The 21319-nt window shown below is 36.7% G+C and overlaps 1 protein-coding gene across 5 annotated transcripts in view; it reads right to left on the bottom strand.

The window, feature by feature from the left end:
• EYA3 (EYA transcriptional coactivator and phosphatase 3) overlaps positions 1 to 21319 on the bottom strand; it is an 89374-nt gene that overhangs the window by 15803 nt on the left and 52252 nt on the right. For 2 of the 5 annotated variants that reach the window (XM_081056595.1, XM_081056599.1), the window contains 7 exons: positions 20811 to 20948; positions 15143 to 15228; positions 11964 to 12147; positions 9610 to 9749; positions 4659 to 4742; positions 3305 to 3394; positions 984 to 1042 (listed from right to left, as the gene is read on the bottom strand). In XM_081056595.1, coding sequence (XP_080912721.1) covers positions 984 to 1042; positions 3305 to 3394; positions 4659 to 4742; positions 9610 to 9749; positions 11964 to 12147; positions 15143 to 15228; positions 20811 to 20948 — 781 coding nt within the window. The remainder of the gene's footprint in view (positions 1 to 983; positions 1043 to 3304; positions 3395 to 4658; positions 4743 to 9609; positions 9750 to 11963; positions 12148 to 15142; positions 15229 to 20810; positions 20949 to 21319) is intronic. The other 3 variants (XM_081056596.1, XM_081056597.1, XM_081056598.1) reach the window with 3 other exon arrangements.

Genomic DNA, 21319 nt, shown 5'->3' with positions numbered 1-21319 from the left:
AATAAAAATCTAGGGTTCAGAGTGAATCATAAACTGCTTCAGATAAGGCCTTTTCCTTAAAAAACCAGGCCTTTTCCTTAAAACGCCAGCAAACTCGCATAAGAACGAAAGGTGCTTTCCATGGCTGTGCACCACTGGACCCTGTGCCTGAAGCAACACCTTTCAATAGTTGTCAGCACTACAGGATCCGGTCCTTACTAAGTGATATGTCGAGTTCTCCTCTAGATTTGAGAGTTCATGGATGGACCAATTTTAGGGTAGACACAGGGAAGAACTTTTTGCCTATGAAAAGGGATGAACACTAAAACAAATTAACACGAAAAGATGCGTGCCAGTCTTTTTTCTAAAAGGCTTTAAATATAAGCTACATAAATTTTTGGATTGTTCTTAGCTAAGACTACTGGGTTGGAAGACAGTAGCCAAGAGAGAAATGAGGAGACTGAGCAAGCATGTTGCCACTGAGACCTCCTTTGGCATTCACTGTGATGTAGTGTTTAGGACTGTCTTCCATAGGGTTATTCCTGACACCATCAGACCCCCTTGATTAATTTCCTTGGTGAAATTCCTGATGCTTATTGTATCTAAAACTAAACAGTCTGGAAGCACACTCCTCCTGACTGAAAATCTAGCCAAAGAGAAACTAGTATATTCCTTACTTTGGTAGGCTTTTTGTCTTATCCCATCATTGCTACCCGTTCTTCAAGGTCATACTCAAATTCTATTGCATTGAGAAGGCTGCTCCAATGTAGGCAACCATCTGCTCCCCACATCCGCAGAACTGCTTTCTTTTCTGTGCTCCATCACATTTTCTATTGTCACCTTCTCATACCGCATGCCATCGCTAACTATGTTTGTTTCTGTGTCCTCTAATAGATTGAGAGCTCTCTTAAGGCTGTCTTATTCATCTTTGTTTTCCTCTAACCTAGACAGTGTCTTGTGCAGAACAGGTGCACGGATGTTTAAGACATCATTGTTTTTATCACCTCAAGTCTTGGCCATTGTCATCAGAAGCCACATCTTCCACATGCACCTGGTCACACTCCTGTTAAAAGACAAAACCACACGCTATTCAATCCAGCAGTGAATAAAAGTACTATTACCACCATGATATGTGGTACAAATACCACAAACAGTGGGATGATGAAATACCTTACGGTCTGTCTCTCTTATGTGTGGTGGGTCGCTCTCACCCTCTTTGCTGTCCAAATTCTTTTATGACCTAAGTCACGTACCATGGTCTTCATGAAATCTTCCTTATTATCCCAACCCTCAGTTATGCTCTTATCTCAACAGTTCATTTTTCTAATAGTTCATGGGTATAAGCACAGGCTTCTTAGAGTGTTGGGTGTGTCTATATTCTCCATTAGACTGAAAGTTCCATTTACCTGTAGGTTTCTTATAGCATGACCCATATCTTACATCTCCTTTTTACCCCTCTAGTCTGGTCCAGTACCCTTATGCAGCATGTACCAATACATTTTTGCAGATGAAACAGATGCTGGTAGAGTGTGGTGTCAAAACTGAGAATGAAACAAATTTACACCATGTTTCCCTGAAAATAAGACCAGGTCTTATATTAATTCTTGCTCCAAAAGACGGAGTAGGGCTTATGTTCAGGGGATGTCATCCTGAAAAATCATGCTAGGGCTTATTTTCCGGTTAGATCTTATTTTTGGGGAAACACGGTAAATTCAAACTTGGTACTCAGAAGAGGTCATCTAAGTCAATCTCCTCGTGTTCTAAAAGTGAGATGAAAAGATTTATCCAAGGTCATACAACTAATGAGTGGTAGAAAGAAACTAGAAAGAGCCTGGGTCTTCTAATACAAATCCAAGGTTCTTTCCACCGAGCTCATGCTGCTACTGATACAAAATGCCACCCGCTGCCTAACTGTAACAGATTCACTCCTGACACCACATAGGGCAGTGGTGTAATGTCCACCTGCATCAGAATCCTCTGGGGAAGTTTTTTAAAAATGCATATTCTTGGGTCCACCCCAGACCTACTTGAACAGAATTTCTGGGAATGAAGTCCTAGAATCTTCATTTTTAACAAGGTCCCCAGGTGATTCTTATGCCCCCTAAAGTTGAGAACCACTGACCTGGGGGGCAGGAACACATTCAGGTCAAATTCTTCACAGAACTTTCAGTCCTGAGTGAGGACTATGTCTAGAAAATCATTACAAATACAATTTGGCAATAATTATTGGCACATAGTAGGTTTTCAATAAATGTTTGCTGAATAAAAACTTTGATGTCCTAACTTATCAACATGTGAAGTTGAGGAAAAAATAAAGCACTGTGGAGTTTACATAAAAGTATTGGAATTTAGAGCCCTATTAATTTGTTGGAGAATGGTCTGTTGAGTAGAACTAGACTGTATTTTAAAAGGAGTAGGATTACTTTATGTTATAAAATGCTATTTTATTTTACTTTGAAATTTTCACTATTTCAAAAACTAGATAAGATATGTGGTACATGGTTCAAAATTCAAAAGGACGTGAAGAGACAAATCTGCTCCTTCCCGAACCTGTGTCCTGGCAATGCACTCCCCTCTCCAGAAACAGTTACTGGTTTCTTATGTAGGATAACTGCTTAACTGGGGCCCAGCATGGGGAGATAACATGCTTAACTTGGGACTCATACTCTGGCCTTCTGACTCCCAGTTCTGTGTTCTTTCCACTATACCATATTTACCTCAAAGGTGAACTCAAATGTCAAAGCCAAAAAAATTCACCAAGAAGCTCTCAGTCTTTCCTGGTTTTCTTTGTACCTAAGTATAAAATGATTCTGGATATCAAGGCTAATCTATACATGGAAAGTAAGCATGTATAAAATACAATGAGTTAAAGCAGCCATTTATAGATCCATTTATAGAGCCATTTATAGATAATCAAAAGATTATCTTTTAAGAAGGTAAAATTGAACAGTCAAGTGTAATGAAGAGTACAAATAATCAAACCCACCTCATATATACATTTTTAGTATATATGAATAAATTGGAATGTTGGTTTAGGCATCCGTGTTTTGCCTAATGGGTTGGGTTGGCATTTCCCCTAGAGCCAGATCACTTCCATAACAAAAATCAAATTTTTGAGACAACAAAATCGAGGGCCAGACCAAGGCTGTGGTGATCTAACTAAGGAACTATTCCTACAAGACTATGTAGGTCTAAGTGGCCAGCTGGCCTCTCCATGCCCACCCAGTCTAACCACACTGCCTCTAAACACAATAAGCACAAGCTTGATATATAGTTATTGAGCAAAATGTTTCACTGAAGCACAGACACAATTTAAAATGCTTACCTCTAAGTCATTGAAAAATAGATGTGTATCAGCCACTTCAAAAATCATTTCTTCCATTGTTAAACCTGAGCCAATCACTACTGTTGGGTCCTGAAGACAGTAAGAGGAAAATTTGCTTGACCTGGAACTCACAGCACTGGTTCTGATATTTAAGTATTTCAAAATTATTTTGGTCATGGCCAAAACAACACAGACCCACACAAGTGCTTCTAACTATTACTGATGCAATTTCATTCACAGCTATAAGAATGTAGGATTGTGAAAAGTTAAAAATTTCTGAACTTTAGTTTCTACAAAACTAAACCCACTTAAAAGAAAACTTAGAAAACCCACTTATTTTTTTTGGGAAATACCGTGATTCAGAAGAATTTCTATTGCTAAAGACTGCAATTGTAACACTCATTATCTTTTCTGCATGTGTTTACCTGTGCATATGTACACATACACACACACAATAACATCAGAAGTCAGTTATCTGACCATCTCAACAACCAGGAAATAAGTAAACAAAGGCTGAAGAGTCAAACTATTTGCAGGAAAAACAATGCACTTAGTTTTTTAATTTTTTCCAATGCACTTAGCTTTAAAATGAATAAGGAGGTCTTCAGTTAGAAGTTGTATGCTCTTATTTATATATTTTATAAACAGCCTAGCTATATAGTGTATGAGCTTACCAGTCTATATACTAAAAGCCTGTGGAAAGTACTTCTAACAGAAATATTAGAGACAATAAGAAACAATTGGTAGTAAGACAGCAAAGGAAGTCTATATTTTCATAAAATTTATTAATAGAAACTGGAAAATAAGAGCCTGGAGGTAATTTAGCATAGAAATATACAGGCAATAGCTCAAAAACAGTTCATCCCACTATTAAAATTAATGTTTATATTGGTGACTAAACAAGTTAACTTCTGCTTGGTATATTTAGTTTAAGAAGGTATGTAATCTATTTTAGAAATATATTTTATCTATATTTTTAATTTACATATGTGGCATATGATCAACTAGATGAAATGCTCATTTTAGGCTGTTAAAAGTGACTTAAGGAGTAATAGATCAGACTTTGGAATATAAAACCTTAAGACTCCACTCTGTTTTGAGCATCGTTCCCATACTTTGTTTATACAAAACACCACTCTCAAACAACTTCGGCTTTTAGCTCTCATCCTAGGTGTAGTCTGTAGCTTTATCTCTGACCATGTTGCCTCCCCGGTACAAGCCATCAGGTGAAGTTTAAGATGGAAAGTGAAAGGTCAACAGGGTAAGACAGAGGTAGCAGCAAAAGTGATCTGAGATACCTGCCCATCTAGCAGGAGAGGGACAGTTGTAACAAAGGAAGAAAGACTCAAATTACCTTTCCATACTTCTGGGCATAGGATCCAGTAAGAAGGGAGTGGAAGATGATGATGGTTTCATCCAAGTCCCACAGAAATACCCGCTGAGGGAGGAAAATACAAAAAGTAATGAGTGAACGTCTTTTCCAGTCTACAATGGAAGGAAACAAGAAATCAGTAACAGAAGGAAAACTGGAAAAATTCACAAACGTGAAAATTAAGCAACACAATCTTTAACCAAAGATAAAAGGGGAAATCACAAATGAAGTTAGAAAATTCCTTGAGATGAATGAAAATAAAAAACACAACAAAATGTATGGCATGCAGCAAAAACAGTGCTAAGAGGGAAATTCATAGCTGTAAATACATACCTTAAAAAAAAGAAGTAAGATCTCAATCAATAACCTAATTGTACAATTTAAGAAACTAGAAAAGGCCAGCAGGAAGGAAATAATACAAGCTAGAATGGAGATAAAGCAGAAAGTAGAAAAATAATAGAGAAAAGTCAATAAAACTAAAAGTTGGTTCTTTGAAAAGGTCTATCAAATTGACAATTTTTAACCAGATCGACAAGAAAAAAGAGAAGATTCAAATTATTAAAATCAGAAATAAACATTACTAATTTTACAGAAATAAAAAGGATTATAAGAGACTACTATGCACAGTTGTACACCAACAAATAACCTAGATGAAATGGACAAATTCCTAGAAATACACAAAATGTCAAAACTGACTCAAGAAGAAATAGAAATTCTGAATAGACCTTTAACTGGTAAGGTAGTTGGATTGTTAATCAAAAACATCCCCAAAAGAAAAGCCCACGACCAGAAGGCTTCACTGGTAAATTCTACCAAACATTTAAAGAAGAATTAACCAATCCTTCCTAAGCTCTTCCAGAAAGTTGAAGAGGAGGGAAGAACACTTCCTAATTCACTCTATGAAGCCAGCACTATCCTGATACCAAAGTCAGATAAAGACACTACCAGAAAAGAAAACTGCAGTCCAACATACTTATGAACACTGATGCAAAAATCCTCAACAAAATACTAGCAAACAAAATTCAGCAGCACATTAAAACAATTATACATCATGACCAAGTGGGATTTGTTTTCAAAATGCAAGGATGGATCAACATACAAAAATAAATTAATGTAATAAAGTACAGTAATAGATGGGAAAAAACCCACAAGGTCATCTCAATTAATGCAGAAAAAGCATCTGACAAAATTCAACACACTTTCATGATAAAAACACTCAATAAACTAGAAATAGAAAGAACTTCCTCAACATTAAATAAAGGCCACACATGAAAAAACCCATAGCTAACATCGTACTTAACGGTGAAAGACTGAAAGTTTTACCCCTGAGATCAGGGCTAAGATGCCCATTTTCACCACTTCTATCTAACACAGTACTGGAAATTCTAGCCAGAATAATTTGGCAAGAAAAGGGAAAAAAGATACCCAAACTGGAAAGGAAGAAGTAAAATCATCTCTGTTTGCAGATGACATGATCTTATACATAGAAAATACTAAAGAATCCACAAAAAATTGTTAGAGCTAATAAATGAATTCAGAAATCAGTTGTATTTCTATACACTTGCAATAAATAATCCTAACAGGAATTTGAGAAACAATTTTATTTACAATAGCATCAAAAGTAATAAAATACTTACTGATGATAAATCTAACTGAGGAGGTGAAAGACTTGTACACTGAAAACTATAAAACACTGCTGATGGAAATGAAAGAAGACTGACCTAAACAAATGGAAAGACATCCCATGTTCATGGAGGGAAGACTTAGCATTAAGATGACAATACTATTCAAAGGAATGTTAGGTTGGTGCAAAAGTAATTGCAGTTTAAAAGGTTAAAAACTATTGTAAAAACTGCAATTATTTTGCACCAACCTAATACAAAATCTAAGCAACCCCTATCGAAATTACAACAGTGTTTTTTAAAGAAATAGCAAAACGCATCCTAAAATTCATATGGAACCTCAAGGGTTCCCAAATAGCCAAAATAATCTCGAAAAGGAACAAACTTGGAAGACTCACACTTCCTGATTTCAAAACTTACTACAAAGTTACAATAATCAAAACAATGTGGTATTACCCAGTTTTCCCGAAAATAAGACCTAGCCGGACAATCAGCTCTAATGCTTCTTTTGGAGCAAAAATTAATATAAGACCTGGTATCATATCATATCACATCATATCATACCATATATCATATAATATCAGACCTGGTCTTATAGTAAAATAAGACTGGGTCTTATATTAATTTTTGCTCCAAAAGACGCTCTAGAGCTGATTGTTCAGCTAGGTCTTATTTTCGGGGAAACATGGTAGCATAAGGATAGACACATAAGCCAATGACATAGAAGAGAGAGCCCAGAAATTAACCCTGCCATATCTGATCAATCAATTTTTTTGACAAGGGTTTAGACCATTCTCTGGGGAAAGGAAATTCTTTCCAACAACAGGTGTTGGGAAAATTAGATATCCATGTGCAAAAGAGTAAAATTAGAGCCTTCCTTTACACCATACACAAAATTTAACTCAAAATTAATTCAAAGACCTAAATTTAAGAGCTAAAACAATAAAACTCTTAAGAGAAAACATAGGTGAATATGTTAAGAATCTTGTGTTCTTAGTTATAATAAGCAGAAGCAATAAAAAGAAAATAGAACTTAATCAAAATTTAAAACTTTTGTGCATCAAAGGACATCATCAAGACAGTGAAAAGACAACCAACAGAATGGGAGAAAATATTTGCATACCATATATCTGTTTAAAGATTAGTATCTAGAATATATAAAGAATTCCTAAAACTCAACAATAAAAATCCAATTAAAAAATGGGCAATGGATTTGAACAGAAATTTCTCCAAAGAAAATATGCAAATGGCTGATAAACACATGAAAAGATATTCAACATTATTAATCATTAAGGAAATGCAAATCAAAACTGCAATGAGATACCACTTCACCTTCATCAGGAAGGCAATATCAAAAATATGGGAAATAAGTGTTGATGAGGATGTGGAGAAATTGGAACCCTCATGCATTGCTGGTGGGAATGTAAAATGGAGTAGCCATTATGGAAACATTTTGGTGGTTCCTCAAAAAGTTAAACATAGTATTACCAGATGATCCAGCAAATCTACTACGATTACACCCAAAATAAGTGAATAGAGGGATTCAAAGAGATAACCTGTATAGCAATGTTCATAGCAGCATTATTCACAATATCTCAAAGGTGAAAAAACCCCAAGTGTCCATCAACAGATGGAAAAACAAAATGTGGTATATTACATATAACAGAATATTATTCAGCCACAAAAAGGAATGAAGTTCTGATGCATGCTACAACATGATGAACTTTGAAAACATTATGCTAAGTGAAATAAGCCTGACACAAAAGGATATTGTATGAGTCAATTTTTATGAGATATCTAGAATATGCAAATTCAAAGGACAGAAAGTAGAGAATAAAGGTTACTAGGAGCTAGTGCGAGGACAGAATGGAGTTATTGTTTAATGGGTAGAGTTTTTGTTTAGGATCATGAAAAAGTTCTGGAAATAGACAGTGGTAACAATTAAACAACACTGTAAATATATTTCATGCCACTGAATTACACACTTAAAGATGGTAAATATTATGTTACCACAATTTAAAAAAATGAGTGAGGTCTCAGTTTTCCCATGAAATATATCAGAATTTTATATTTCCTTTCCCTCTCCCCTTCCCTTTCTCTCTTTCCCCAAGAACAAAGGGAAAGAAAGACTCCAAATACAGCCTCAAATTACTTATGTCTTAAGAACACACCTATCAGTGGCCTCATTTTTAAATATAGCTTCCCCCCTTTTAAATGATTATATTATAGAAAAACTGAAAAAACCCCAAAAGCATTAATATAAAAACTTCACTATTATTAGTATTTTGTATAACTTTCTAGTCTTTTTAATAAGAAGTCAAATGTTTGTCCACAGTAAATTCCTAAAATGCTTAACCACAGAAGTGAATGGAAATCTCAGTAAGTTATCAGATCTGGTTCCATGTTTCACAGAAACTTGGGCTAAAGCACTCTAGCCCTCTCATTTTACTTTGAAATTTTTAACTGGAGAACAGTATGACATTACTTGTGACACCCTCTGCTTTCTAAATATGATATATTGTTCTTTCTGTTCTCCTCTGGAATACAGATAACAGTTTGTTCTTTCCCTTAAAAAGTTTTTTAGAAAAGCTTTTTTGATGCTTTTGGTAAAAGCATCTGAAATGATATGGTAAGTTATGGGCATATAGAAATGTGTTTTGCATTTCTCTTTTCACTTGGCCAGTTCGGTTTTTTCTTTTCTTTTTAAAAAAGATTTTATTGGGGAAGGGAACAGGACTTTATTGGGGAACAGTGTGTACTTCCAGAACTTTTTCCAAGTCAAGTTTCCAAGTCCTTTCAATCTTGGTTGTGGAGGGCGCAGCACAGCTCCAGGTCCAGTTGCCATTGTTAGTTGCAAGGGCACAGCCCACCATCCCTTGTGGGAGTCGAACAGGCAACCTTGTGGTTGAGAGGACGCGCTCCAACCAACTGAGCCATCCGGGAGCTCAGCGGCAGCTCAACTCAAGGTGCTGTGTTCAATCTTAGTTGCAGGGGGCACAGCCCACCATTCCTTGTGGGAGTTGAGGAATCCAACCGGCAACCTTGTGGTTAAGAGCCTGCGCTCCAACCAACTGAGCCATCTGGGAGCTCAGCAGCAGCTCGGCTCAAGATGCCATGTAGCCAGTTCAGTTTCTATTGCTCAGGAATTAAAGGGCACACAAACACATTAAAAGATGTTCAACGTTAGTCATTAAGGAAATGCAAATCACAGTACCATATTATCCCATGAATTTCAGATATAAGTTTGATAAACTTAAGAAATGAGGGGGGAAAAAAACAAAGTAGTAACTCAAATGAGTTTCTTCCCATACTTCCAATTCACTGTCCTGGGAAGAGCTGGCATCAGCTTTCCTCTTGCCCCGGTTCTTGCCAGTCATGTTTTTCCTGGACTGGTCATCCGCATCTTTACTTGGTGTAGTCTGGGACAAAGATGGACTTGTAGAAGGGTCTCCTGGAAAGTAAAAGCAAGACATTTATTGCCCGTAGTCACAGGCTGTATGAACCAGAGCAGGAAGGTCAGCGAGTTCTCTGCCCTTAAGAATCATATTACATGACAAACAAATGAAGAAACAAAAACTCATAGGCCTAGACAATAGTTTAGTGGTTGCCAGAGGGTAAAGGAGAAAGGGAGGGTTCTAGAAGAGGGTAAACGGGGTGAAATATATGGTGATGGAAAGAGAACTGACTCTGGGTGGTGAACATGTAATGTGAGATATAGATGACGTATTACAGAATTGTACATCTGAAATCTATGTAACTTTACTAACAATTGTCACTCCAATAAACTTTAATTTTAAAAAATCATATTGCAGGGATAAAGGATGGAAAACCAAACTTTACCTAAACCACTTGGGAATATAGACCTAGGCACTGAGCATTAACAGGTCCTAACATCACAGAGAGTTAGAATTTATATACCTGCCTCCCCACGAGTGAGCACATAAGTTGTTTTGCAACCCCCCGTCCCCCCAAAAAAGAACCGAAGCTGAATATGATCAAGTTTCTAGATCAAAGTTTCTCAACTTGGCACAACTGACATTTTGGACCAGATAATTTTTATTGTGTGGGGCTATCCTGCGCATTGTAGGATATTGGTTAGGCAACATCCTTGGCTTCTACCCACTAGATGCCAGTAGCAACCCCACCCAGTGTGACAACCAAAAATGTTCCCATACATTGCCAAATGTCTAAGGGTGTGTGTATATGTATGTGCGAGCGCATGCACGTGCACAGTGCAAAATCACCTCTAATTGAAAAAGACTGCTCTAGATCCATTTACCAATGTACAATAACATACAGAAGACAGAAGAACATGTTACACTACTCTATAAGAATGCAATCAGCAAAATTCAGACTGGGAAATGGTACGGAATAAACAATCTGGTTTCTTTAACAAGGGGGAATTTAAAAAAGAGATGGGGCAATTTATAGGTTAAAAGAGACACAAAATACATATCTACCAATCACAATATACATGGGTTTACATGGGTCCTAATTTAACCAAACTGTAAAAAGAAAAACAAAACTAATGTTTATGAGAAAACTAGAAATATGAACACCCTTTGGCATTTTATGATAGATATTAAGGAATTATTGTTGGATTAGTTTTAGATGGGCTAATGGCATTGCGGGTTATGTTAACGGGTATTTATCTTTTAAAGATATGATGCCTGGAATTTGGGAAGGAAATTGGATGAAGTATAGCTGAAATAATATTGCCTATGAGTTGTTAACTGCTGAAAATGGAAGATGGAATAATAAGGGTTCATTATACTATTCTGACAACTTCTATGTTTGAAATACTCCATTATTTTAAATTAAAATTGTTATGAAGAACAAAGATATTTAGAAAAATGAATTCAAAACTAAGGCATCAGTACATGTAATTATTTCAAAGTTATGTAAGTTTGAAGCAGTGACCGTCTGTATGTCCATTTACTCAGAAGACTGGTAAAGACAAGATGCACAGAAAACTGCTTTAGTTGATAAAAAGCAGTTTTTAAAAATGCATCAGTACTAATAACAATAAACAGTCCTTCCTCAAGTTACAGGTAATGACAGCAAACCACCAAAATCTCATAAAAAATAGAAATAAATAAAAAGTATGTGCATATGTTTATTGAATGTGTGTATAAAACCTTTATGTCAGGGTTTTTTGTTTTTAATTTAGACATAATTCATCGATACATTTCAAAGCTAAATGTACAGATTTAAATTTGTAGGTTAAATTTTATGTATTTCTTTGGGGGAAAAGGGCTACAGCTTTCCTCAGAATCTTAAAGGGATCCATGACACAGAAAAAGTTAAGAACTACTGCTCTGAGGCTAAGTACGTAATATGCACAGACTAAAACCGAGTCCTCCAACTTTTATAAAATGTGCCATGATTCTGAAGTTCCCTGTGGCAATCATGTGAAAGGTATAAGGAGGGTGGAGTGGGAGTCATAAACAGTCTTTTCATTCTTGGAACTTTTCTGTTCACAGCATCAGGTATTACATTCAGCCTGTCAATGACTCATCATAGTCCAGTTTCAATGTTTAAATTCTTCTGAGAGGGATAGCCAGTAGCCTGGTAACAGTGACTTAGACCAGAACAAAATAATCTTCACCATCACCTGTTGGATGAAGTGCCATCAAGCCGAAGTTTTTAGAGCTGTGATGCTTACCAGAGGAAAGTCTCTGTGCTGCAGGTGTAGGTACCATGACACTAGGCTTCTCTGTTTGGTATGTGGTTGCTGCTAACGTGGTACTCTCAGCATCACTGTTAGTTTGGCCTGTGACTCCAAAGCTGGAGCTGGGGTAGCAGGCCTGGTAATGACTCTGACCAAGGATAGTATAGGTGGGATAGTCCTGTGGGCCAAGGGGAGTAAGGGAGGAAAACGAGACTCTTAGAAAAAGCACAATATTAATTTCAACACAAGAGAGTTTCATGTCCCTCTTATTTATAATTATTTTTCTAAAATATTAATTTGACTTCTCATTTACCTATCTATATCTTGTACCTAAACCAATAATGTTCAAAATACATTCTGTTGGAAACCTAAGAGTCAAGAGGATATGCCTCAGGGGCTGTCTTTGGGCTGAGGGGAAGGCTGAGCGGGAAGGGTCCCAGGCACTCTATACACAATGTCCCTTTTCATACTAAAACAGCTCTTTTTAATTTTTCTATTTATTTACTGAATTTCTGGATAAATCTCTACATGGAATTCTTGTAGGAAAGATTCTAATCTTTAAGAAGTTTATAAATCACTGCACTAGATGGTAGTGCTTCTAAGAATATTAAGAGCTTAAACAAAAAAAATCACATATCCTACATTAAAGTTTCCAGTTTAGGGGCGGACGGATGGTTCAGTTGGTTAGAGCAGGAGCTCTGGGCAACGGAACTGCTGGTTCAATTCCCACATGGGCCAGTGAGCGGCGCCTTCTGCAACTAGAATGAAGTCAATGAGCTGCCACTCAGTTCCCGGGTGGCCAGATGGCTCAGTTGGTTGGAGCATGGGCTCTCAACCACAAAGTTGCCAGTTCGACTCCTCGTCTTCTGCAAGAGATGGTGGGCTGCACCCCCTGCAACTAACAACGGCAACTGGACCTGGAGCTGAGCTGCGCCCTCCACAACCAAGACTGAAAGGACAACTTGAAGCTGAATGGCCCCCTCCACAACTAAGATTGAAAGGACAACAACTTGACTTGGAAAAGTCCAGGAAGTACACACTGTTCCCCAATAAAATCCTGTTCCCCTTCCCCAATAAAATCTTTAAAAAAATAATAATAAAGTTTCCACTTTAAAAACTGAGTTATCTCTTTCTTTTTAAAATAATCAATTTTTTTAACAATGAAGTTTTTAAAAAAATATTCTGAGGGAACTTTGGTGGTTTCAAAGGCACATACATGTCAAACTTATCAAATTGTACCATTTACATCTGTGCAGTTTATTGTATTTCAATTATACCTTAATAAAGCGGTAAAAAAAATGGGTATAATGCACAGCTCAAAAACACACCTTAAAAAGAATTCCACTGATACTAATGTGACAAGTAGGAGGACGCTAACTGATCAGACCAATTATTTATAAAGCATACTGATCTATCACAAGCCAAATATAATTCAGTGTGGTGAGTGTGTGGGTATAGATGGGAAAAGGGAACATTAAAGAAAAGAATGTCATACTAGCTGCACTTAAGAGAGTTAAAAATTTAGCAGGAGAGAAGAAAAAAAATTTTCTAACAAGTTGGCAATAAATTACATGTCAAATGAATGAAATACAGAGGAAGACAACTATCACGAGAGACTGTGGTAGTCAGGGAGCTTTCTGAGGTAAATAGGCAGAGAGGATAAGAACACGAATAGGCTCTGAAAAGGCTCTATCAAGGGGCCAGAGATGTTGAATCTGGTTGAAAGAAAGGATCTCTGTAGGCTTGAATGACTGGTTAAGGAATATGACTTGGATTCTTTAGGCAACTGGTATATAGCTTAAGAGGGGGCAGGAAATGGGGACTATGAAATTCAAAGCAACAAATGAAAATACAAAAAGATTAGAGCAAGTGAGTGACAGGATAAAAAGTGGCATTTGGAGAAAATCAGATAAAGTTTTAGAAAATGGACAGAGAAACGCAAAAAATGGGAGATGAGATGAACAGTTAAATATAGTAAATCAGGATTAAAGAGGAAAGAAACCCAAAATGTGGGAAATGACAGTAAAAATGTAAAAAAAAAGAATTCCAGAAATGGCTAGATTAGGGAGGGGTGAGGAAAAAACCCAAAGATAACTGGTCTGATTTTAGGGCTAAGTTTATTAAAAAATGGCATCATTGACAAGAATTGAGAAGTCATAGGAAAAAGTGGTTTTACTTTTGGAGGATAAGGAGACAGAAGAAAGGGTGAAATGAAAGGCTGGTTTTAGATATGGTGAACTTAAGCAAATAGGACATTACAGAAAAAATGTCCATCAATCAGCAGGAAGCCTGTAGCTATCTCAAGGTTAGGACTAGATCTTTACTTCAAAGATTGCAAATGGATATTGTGAACATGGTTAAATATTCCTGGTGATGAAAAAACATGTGGAAAACGTAATAGAGACTGTCCATGATGGAAGACAGGATCAAAAAGAAAAGCTAAGAAAGTAGGGGAGAGAGAGACATCCTCTGAAGAGTGCCAGGTACATAGTAGGAACTCGGTATTTGTGAATTAAAAGAATGAACAAATGCAAGAACAGTCAAACATAAAAAATGAACCAGGATAGTAGTATGTTAATTGTAGCCACACACACACAAAAATCCATGGAGACAGTAATTGATAATACTAATTGCAGCAGAGAAACAACAAATAAAAGCATAACAAAAACAAAAAAACCTTAAACCACTGAAAATGTTATCAGTGATCTAAGCATAAAGTTAACAGAACAGTGATCAAGACAAGATCACAAAGGAATGAGTGGCTAAATAAAAAAGCAGAAGCAATATTTATTCATTCTACAAATATTTATTATGTGCCTTTAATGTGAGTGCCTTTTCCTGAACTATAGGAATATATAAGTGAACGAAATAGAAAAATAAATCCCTATCCTCATGGAGCTTACTAGAAGGGCCAAGGTAGGAGGTAGAGACACACACAGTAGATAAAGGAGCAGACAGAACCGTATAATTGAGAGGCTTAGCAGAGAAATGAGAGAAACTGGATGGCAACCTGAGAAACTATCGAGGGTCGTGGTTCTCAGGGCATCCAAAGAAGGGTCTCTCCACAGCCCACACTAGTTGTTTCTTAGACTGGCAAACTGACCATGAAAAGGAGACAGAAGAGCTAGCTAGATGAACAATATCAAATAGGATGAACAAAAGTAGCACTGTACCTGGTTTGAGATGCTGGAAACTGCTGCTGCTGGAATATTGGCAACTGTAGAAGAAGTGGATATCAGGCTGGCATTTGTGCTTGAAGCTATAGGATTGAGAGTGTTAAGAGATATTAAAGCTATTATGTAAAAGGCTAGAAAAAATTAAAAATATATTGTATTTTAAGTAAATACATCTACAAGAATATAAAGAACATCAGCAAAAGAAACAAATACTTGTTTTGCTCTTTTGTATGCTGTACCATAATTTAGACTTGATTCAATACAACAGTTCACACATTTTCCAGTTTTGACTTGAGTCTTCAATTATTCCTACTGAAATCTTAGAAGGACACATATACAATGCACTGGTTCATACTAATGATACCAATGAAATCAGAAAATAAACTAAATGACTGTAGTCCATCTTCTTGCGGCAATTGAAAAATGACTCACCTGCAACGTGGCCTACTGACAATCAGTAGAAACAAGAGCTCTGGTAAATCCCCATGTAAATCCTACACTGTGATATTTATTGTCACTTGCCCCAAATTATGCCTTTCCTGATGCAACATAATTACTTTGAGAAAGAGAGCTGGCCCTCCAAATTCTAAAGTGCTTGGAGTTGCTTCTTGGGCACTACTCAAATAATGGATTATTAATGTGGATTAAAAAAAAACCAACCATAATCTAGCATTTAATGATTTTACTAATGAGCCCGGAAAAACTCAGAAAATATTAAATATTATTCTGGCCAGGTGAAAACGTACTCTCTAAGCTAAATAGGCTGTTAGATTTGGGTTAAGTTTTTCACACCCTTCTATCACAATTCCACCAGGGTTTTAATCAAATCCTCAGGGACTAGTATTTGCCACAGAGACTTTTTTCAGGTGGACAATTTATCTAAAATTGAAGTCATGGTCCTGAATTCCTCTCTCTCACGTATCATAAGCAGACTTAGACATGGTTCCCACTGCAGTCACAAACACTGTAAGGGTTCAGCATCAATCAGGTAGACCTATCTGACTACTTAAGTCCATTAACAGCAAAGTCCTCTACATGGAAAGTTAATAGGAAAATCTCCACTAACAACAGGGCAGGTGAGCAAATGCAGCAGAAACTTCAGAGTACTGGTCAAAATCAGAGGGATTTTTAAAATTCCTTTCCTCAAGGGTACTCTGCTTAGAAGAAAGTTTAGAAGAGATTAAAGCAAATTAGCTATAAGGAACAGTTACTGCCGCAATGCCAGCTTTGAGATGAAAACGCAATGCCAGCTTTGAGATGAAAACGCAATGCCAGCTTTGAGATGAAAACGTGGGGATAAAGTAGAGTTAAAGTAATGTGTCTACAGTCACAGAGCTAGTGGTAGAGTCAAGATGATACAACTGGGATCTGCCAATTCTTTATCAGTTGCAGATTTAAAAACAAAAGGAGCAGCAGTAAAATATGCAACAAAAGGTACAAATTTAGAGGATCAAATAAAACTCAAGTGGTAGCTTCTATTGATATATATCTAAAGGCTATTAGCTCTCCAAATGCTAATGACACAGCCAATTGTTTGTCAGTCTCCACTCCTGTTCTGACAATGGAGCGTGAAATCCTAGAGACAAAGTTTCTGAGAACCATGCCCCACTAGAGGTCCACGTAATACAGTCAATAGAGAGAGAGAGAGAGCTCTAATCAGAAGGCTGTGGTTATAGAACTGAGAGGCACAGTTGAATTAGATGACATTGTCCCAAAGCTGGAGGCTTAACCTGAGAGTAAATGGCACATAAAAGTTGGTACAAGATTTAGTTTCTACCCACCCCTTTAATTTTATATATGTCTCGCCGCCACCCTTGCTCACGCTGGCTTTTGAGTTACTCAAAACGAGAGGTTCTTTCTCACTGGAGGACTTTTGCAATATTGCTCTGTGCCTGGATTGTTCTCCCTGGCCTGTCCTTCTCATCCTCCTAGCGTGCTGGCTCCTCCTTCTCAGAGAGAGTCTCTCTGACCCCTCTATTAAAACTAACTCCTTTCTTATTTCCCAATCTAGCAATCTATTTTTTTTTCCTCTCAGAGCACTTTTCATTATCTATTTATTTATTTACTTGCTTGTTTTCTATCTCTTCCACTAGTCTGTAAGTTCCATGAAGGCAGAATCTTAGTATCTTATTCTGGCCTATAGTAGGTGATGCTCAATAATTACTGGTGGGATTCAGTTACATCTTGTATATATGTATAACTTGTAGAGTTGATGTATAGCATGTCAAGGTCATCGAAAACAAAGAAAGTCTAAAAAATCTACACAGTCAAGAGGAGCCTAAGGAGACATGACAATTAAATGAAATGTGGTGTCCTGGATGGGATTCTGGAATAGAAAAAAGGTATCAGGTAAAAACTAAGGAAATTTGAATAAACTATGGACTTAGTTAATAATGTACTAATATTGGTTCATTAATCGTAACAAATGTTCCATTTTAATTGAAGATGTTAATAATGGGAAACTGTGTGCAAGGTGGGGGATATATATAACTATTATCTGCTCAATTTTTCTAAACTATACATCTAAACTATTTTAAAAGATAAAGTCTATAAAAAAACAAATCTGGTTAATGAAAGACTATTGTGCATTACCAACAACATCAGAACCCAAAGACATTCATTAAAAGTCAAGACTGAGTTACAATTAATTTTGAAATTTCTGTAATTAATTTTGCCACTTGATTATTAATCATTTAAACCATCTCAACTGAAGAAAATAACCAGAGAATGGGTCACATACTTACAGACACTCTAGGAAAAGACTGATATAAAAAAGTCAGACCTACTTAATCAAAGGGTTTTTATGAGCACTGAGGTATAAATTAAAGGTTCTGATCAAGGTTAAGACTGCAATTTGGTTTGTGAGATAATTTCCCTAACTTTCCCAAAGAAGATAGGCTGTTGTCATTTGAAGAATGCTTTGGGGTGGGCTGAGGGGGACATTGCTGTGTTGACCACTTAAAAAACAAAACTGATACAATGCTCCTTGTTTTTATTCTGTGGAATGACTGGGTAGTTACATAGGGGGAAGGAAGAAGCCCTGAACAGCGAATATTATTTGTCCGTGCTGAAGGAAATGAAAAGTGGGGTGGAAGAGAATGCTATTCATAATGGAGAATCCAGGTAATTTAAAAGTGGTAATAATACTCACATTTCATTTTAGCCATCGTTTCAACTTGTTTTTACCATTTTTTTCTTCAGAATAAATGGCAAAATAATAATAATAATAATAATAATAATAATTCATCAATTTAATGAACTTTTTTTTTTTTTAGCTCAAGTGGAGTGATGAAAATATCCATAAAAGAGCAGCCTAGGGGAGGTGTGGAAGCTCAAATGGGGCGTGGAGGGTGTCTAACAGGAGGGGTGGTTTGCTGAAAGGCGGGTGCGGTGATTTTTTTTTAAATTAAAGTTTATTGGGGTAACAATAGTTAGTAAAGTTACACAGGATTCAGGTGTATAATTCTGTAATACACCGTCTATATATCACATTGTGTGCTCACCACCCAGAGTCAGTTCTCCTTCCATCACCATATATTTGATCCCTTTTACTCTCATCTACCACCCCCTCTCCTTTACCCTGTGGTAACCACTAAGCTGTTGTCTGTGTCTATGAGTTTTGGTTTCTTCATTTGTCTTGTTCCTTTGTTGTTTTCAGTTTTATATCCCACATGTCAGTGAAATCATATGGTTCTCTACTTTTTCTGACTTACTTCACTTAGCATAATAACGGTGAACTTCTTTAAAAAAAATTGTTTTTTCAATTACAGTTGACATTCAGTTTGGTGAACTTCTGCCTTAATTTCTACCCTGTGCCAAAGTTCTAATGAGCAACAAAATGGACTAATAAGTTAACCAGAAAAAGGGAAGAAAAATTAATTTATGTATTTGCCAGTCTAGGTTCTCAGTTGTGGAACGTTTGATATTGATACCATGACTTCAATATTGACAATCATAAATATTGTGCTCATGCTCTGGGGTCAGACTGCTCAGCTTACATCCTGACTTAATTATTTACTAACTCTGACCTTGAACAAGTCACTTTGCTTTTCTGTGTCTTATATTCCCCTTCTTTAAAATGGAGTTAACAGTACTTCCCTCCTAGACGTGTTGTGAAGATTATGTAAGTAACACCTATCGCTGCAAACAATGCTAAGAACATAGTAAGCACTTAATAAACACCAGCAATGATCATTATTAGCAAAATGAGGGGACATCAAGTTAATATACCAAAAGGGAAAAAAATGTACTAACAGATAAGTTAGGATGTTGGTTAATGGAGTTTAAAGGATATTTTCATGACCCTTTTAAAAAATGAGACCTAAAAGACCCCCAAAAGGTGGTTCCCCTTGTTTTACAAGGAGGGAGAAATAAGTACAGATATTAGGTCCCTCAAATTCAAGATACAACTACAGAGAAGTAGTGGTCCTATACTTTGGGAGAGGGTTATTTACATAAAAAAAGAGAACCCCTTGCTTTTCTTTTTAGGAAAAAGAAAGTCTAGTTGCCCGTAGTTGGATCCAAAAGGTCTACCAACCTAGAGAAATACTTTATAAGAATGAAAGGGAATAGAAGACAAAGTCTTGCTTCTTGAGTTATTTTCCCTCCTGGTTTGTTCTCATTTTAGAAAAAAGTAATGGGGAGAGGACAAAGAAAGAAGGACAAATAAGACAAGAGGAGACTCGTAAACAATAGGAGGTAAAGATAGCTCTGAGCAAGGTCTTAGAATGTAGTGACCAGTTCTGTTCCCAATAGAGCAAGCAGTTCTCAGTCATTTCACAGAAAACAGTTAAAACTTAAAAATCAAAATATTTTGTTTAGTATAACCTATATCAAAACATCTTTCTTTCATCACCAAATTTCCCATCTTAAGAGTACCTCTCAGACCAGTTTTTGCTGTCCCGCCCTCACCCCTTGGGCACCCATTTTATAAGGAATAAAATTTAAAAGCTAGGAAAAATCAGGAGAAAGGAGGCAGATGAGAGGGCAGGTCCATGGACATAATTCACAATCTGGATCAATGACAAATTGCCTGCACTGGATTTGGAAGCATAGGGAATTAATTCTGTAGTGCCTTTTGAGTTTCTTTGTCTTGATCCCAATCATACTTCTAATCTTTTAGAAGAAAAATTCAGGAAGACAGAGATGTCTAGAGTTCAAACTTTAATGTTATGCTTTTCATCACAAAATAGAAAGAAGTCTAAACTTTTTGAGCAAGAAAAATATTCTCAGCAAGAAGTGGTAAATGGGGGTAGAGGTAGGACAAAACCACAGCAGAAAGGCAGCATACATCTTACAACGCTGTACTCATCTCACACTCCACTCTATTTGGACTTCATGTAAAAGAAGTCAGCAAAGTTCTAACCCATGAAGTCTTCTGATCATTTATAGGACAAAATGCCACTGGGAACACATAGGTTTTCTGGAGACCAACATGCACAAGGGAAAGCTTCAATTTACTAAGCAGTTCACATTCAAAGGCGAAACTACTTACAAACCACACTCCTAGGTTCTGGTTTGCCCAACACAAAAAGCATGCACAAATGCACCCCCTTCTGTTTTAGAGGATAGAGCTCCTGTATTATCCAATTTATTTGGAGATACAGGTAGATTAAAAACAAAAACAGTAATAATAAAAAACACACACACGACCATGCCTATTTACCTTGAATGGGATAAGAATAATGTGCTGGGCTTGGCTGGCTTGTGGTTAACCCTGTCGTGCAGGTAAGAACACTGTGTTGACTTGGAGATGGAGTCTGAATTAAACCACTTTCAGGTTTCATACCTGGCCACAATGCACCTGAATCAGATAAATTGGACCAATTACAAACAATACACTGGGACTGAGGAGCATGGTTATGCTTTCAAGTATCAGCCAGTAGTTTAAAATCTAAGTCTTAAAAGAAAAATAAATTTGCTTGTAAGAGAAAATTACTGATTCTCCCACTTATAATGTACCACAAGCAAATACAATTTCAAAGAACTGGGGAGTAGGGCCACAGAAACAAAAATCTTGTCAAACCACCAATAGTGATATATGTAAGTTCATTTCAGTGGTTGGGGAAAATTGACTAGGGTTCAGGAAAGGAGCTACTGATACCCAACCAAAGTATTTGTTGTAAAGAGTGCCTGATGTTCATGTACAGAAATAAATCATTTATCCGCATTGTC

Source organism: Rhinolophus hipposideros, assembly GCF_964194185.1.
Source record: "Rhinolophus hipposideros genome assembly, chromosome: 8".
Lineage (NCBI taxonomy): Eukaryota > Metazoa > Chordata > Mammalia > Chiroptera > Rhinolophidae > Rhinolophus > Rhinolophus hipposideros.
The sequence above is the reverse complement of the archived record's forward strand: the minus strand, read 5'-3'. Positions and strand labels throughout refer to the sequence as shown.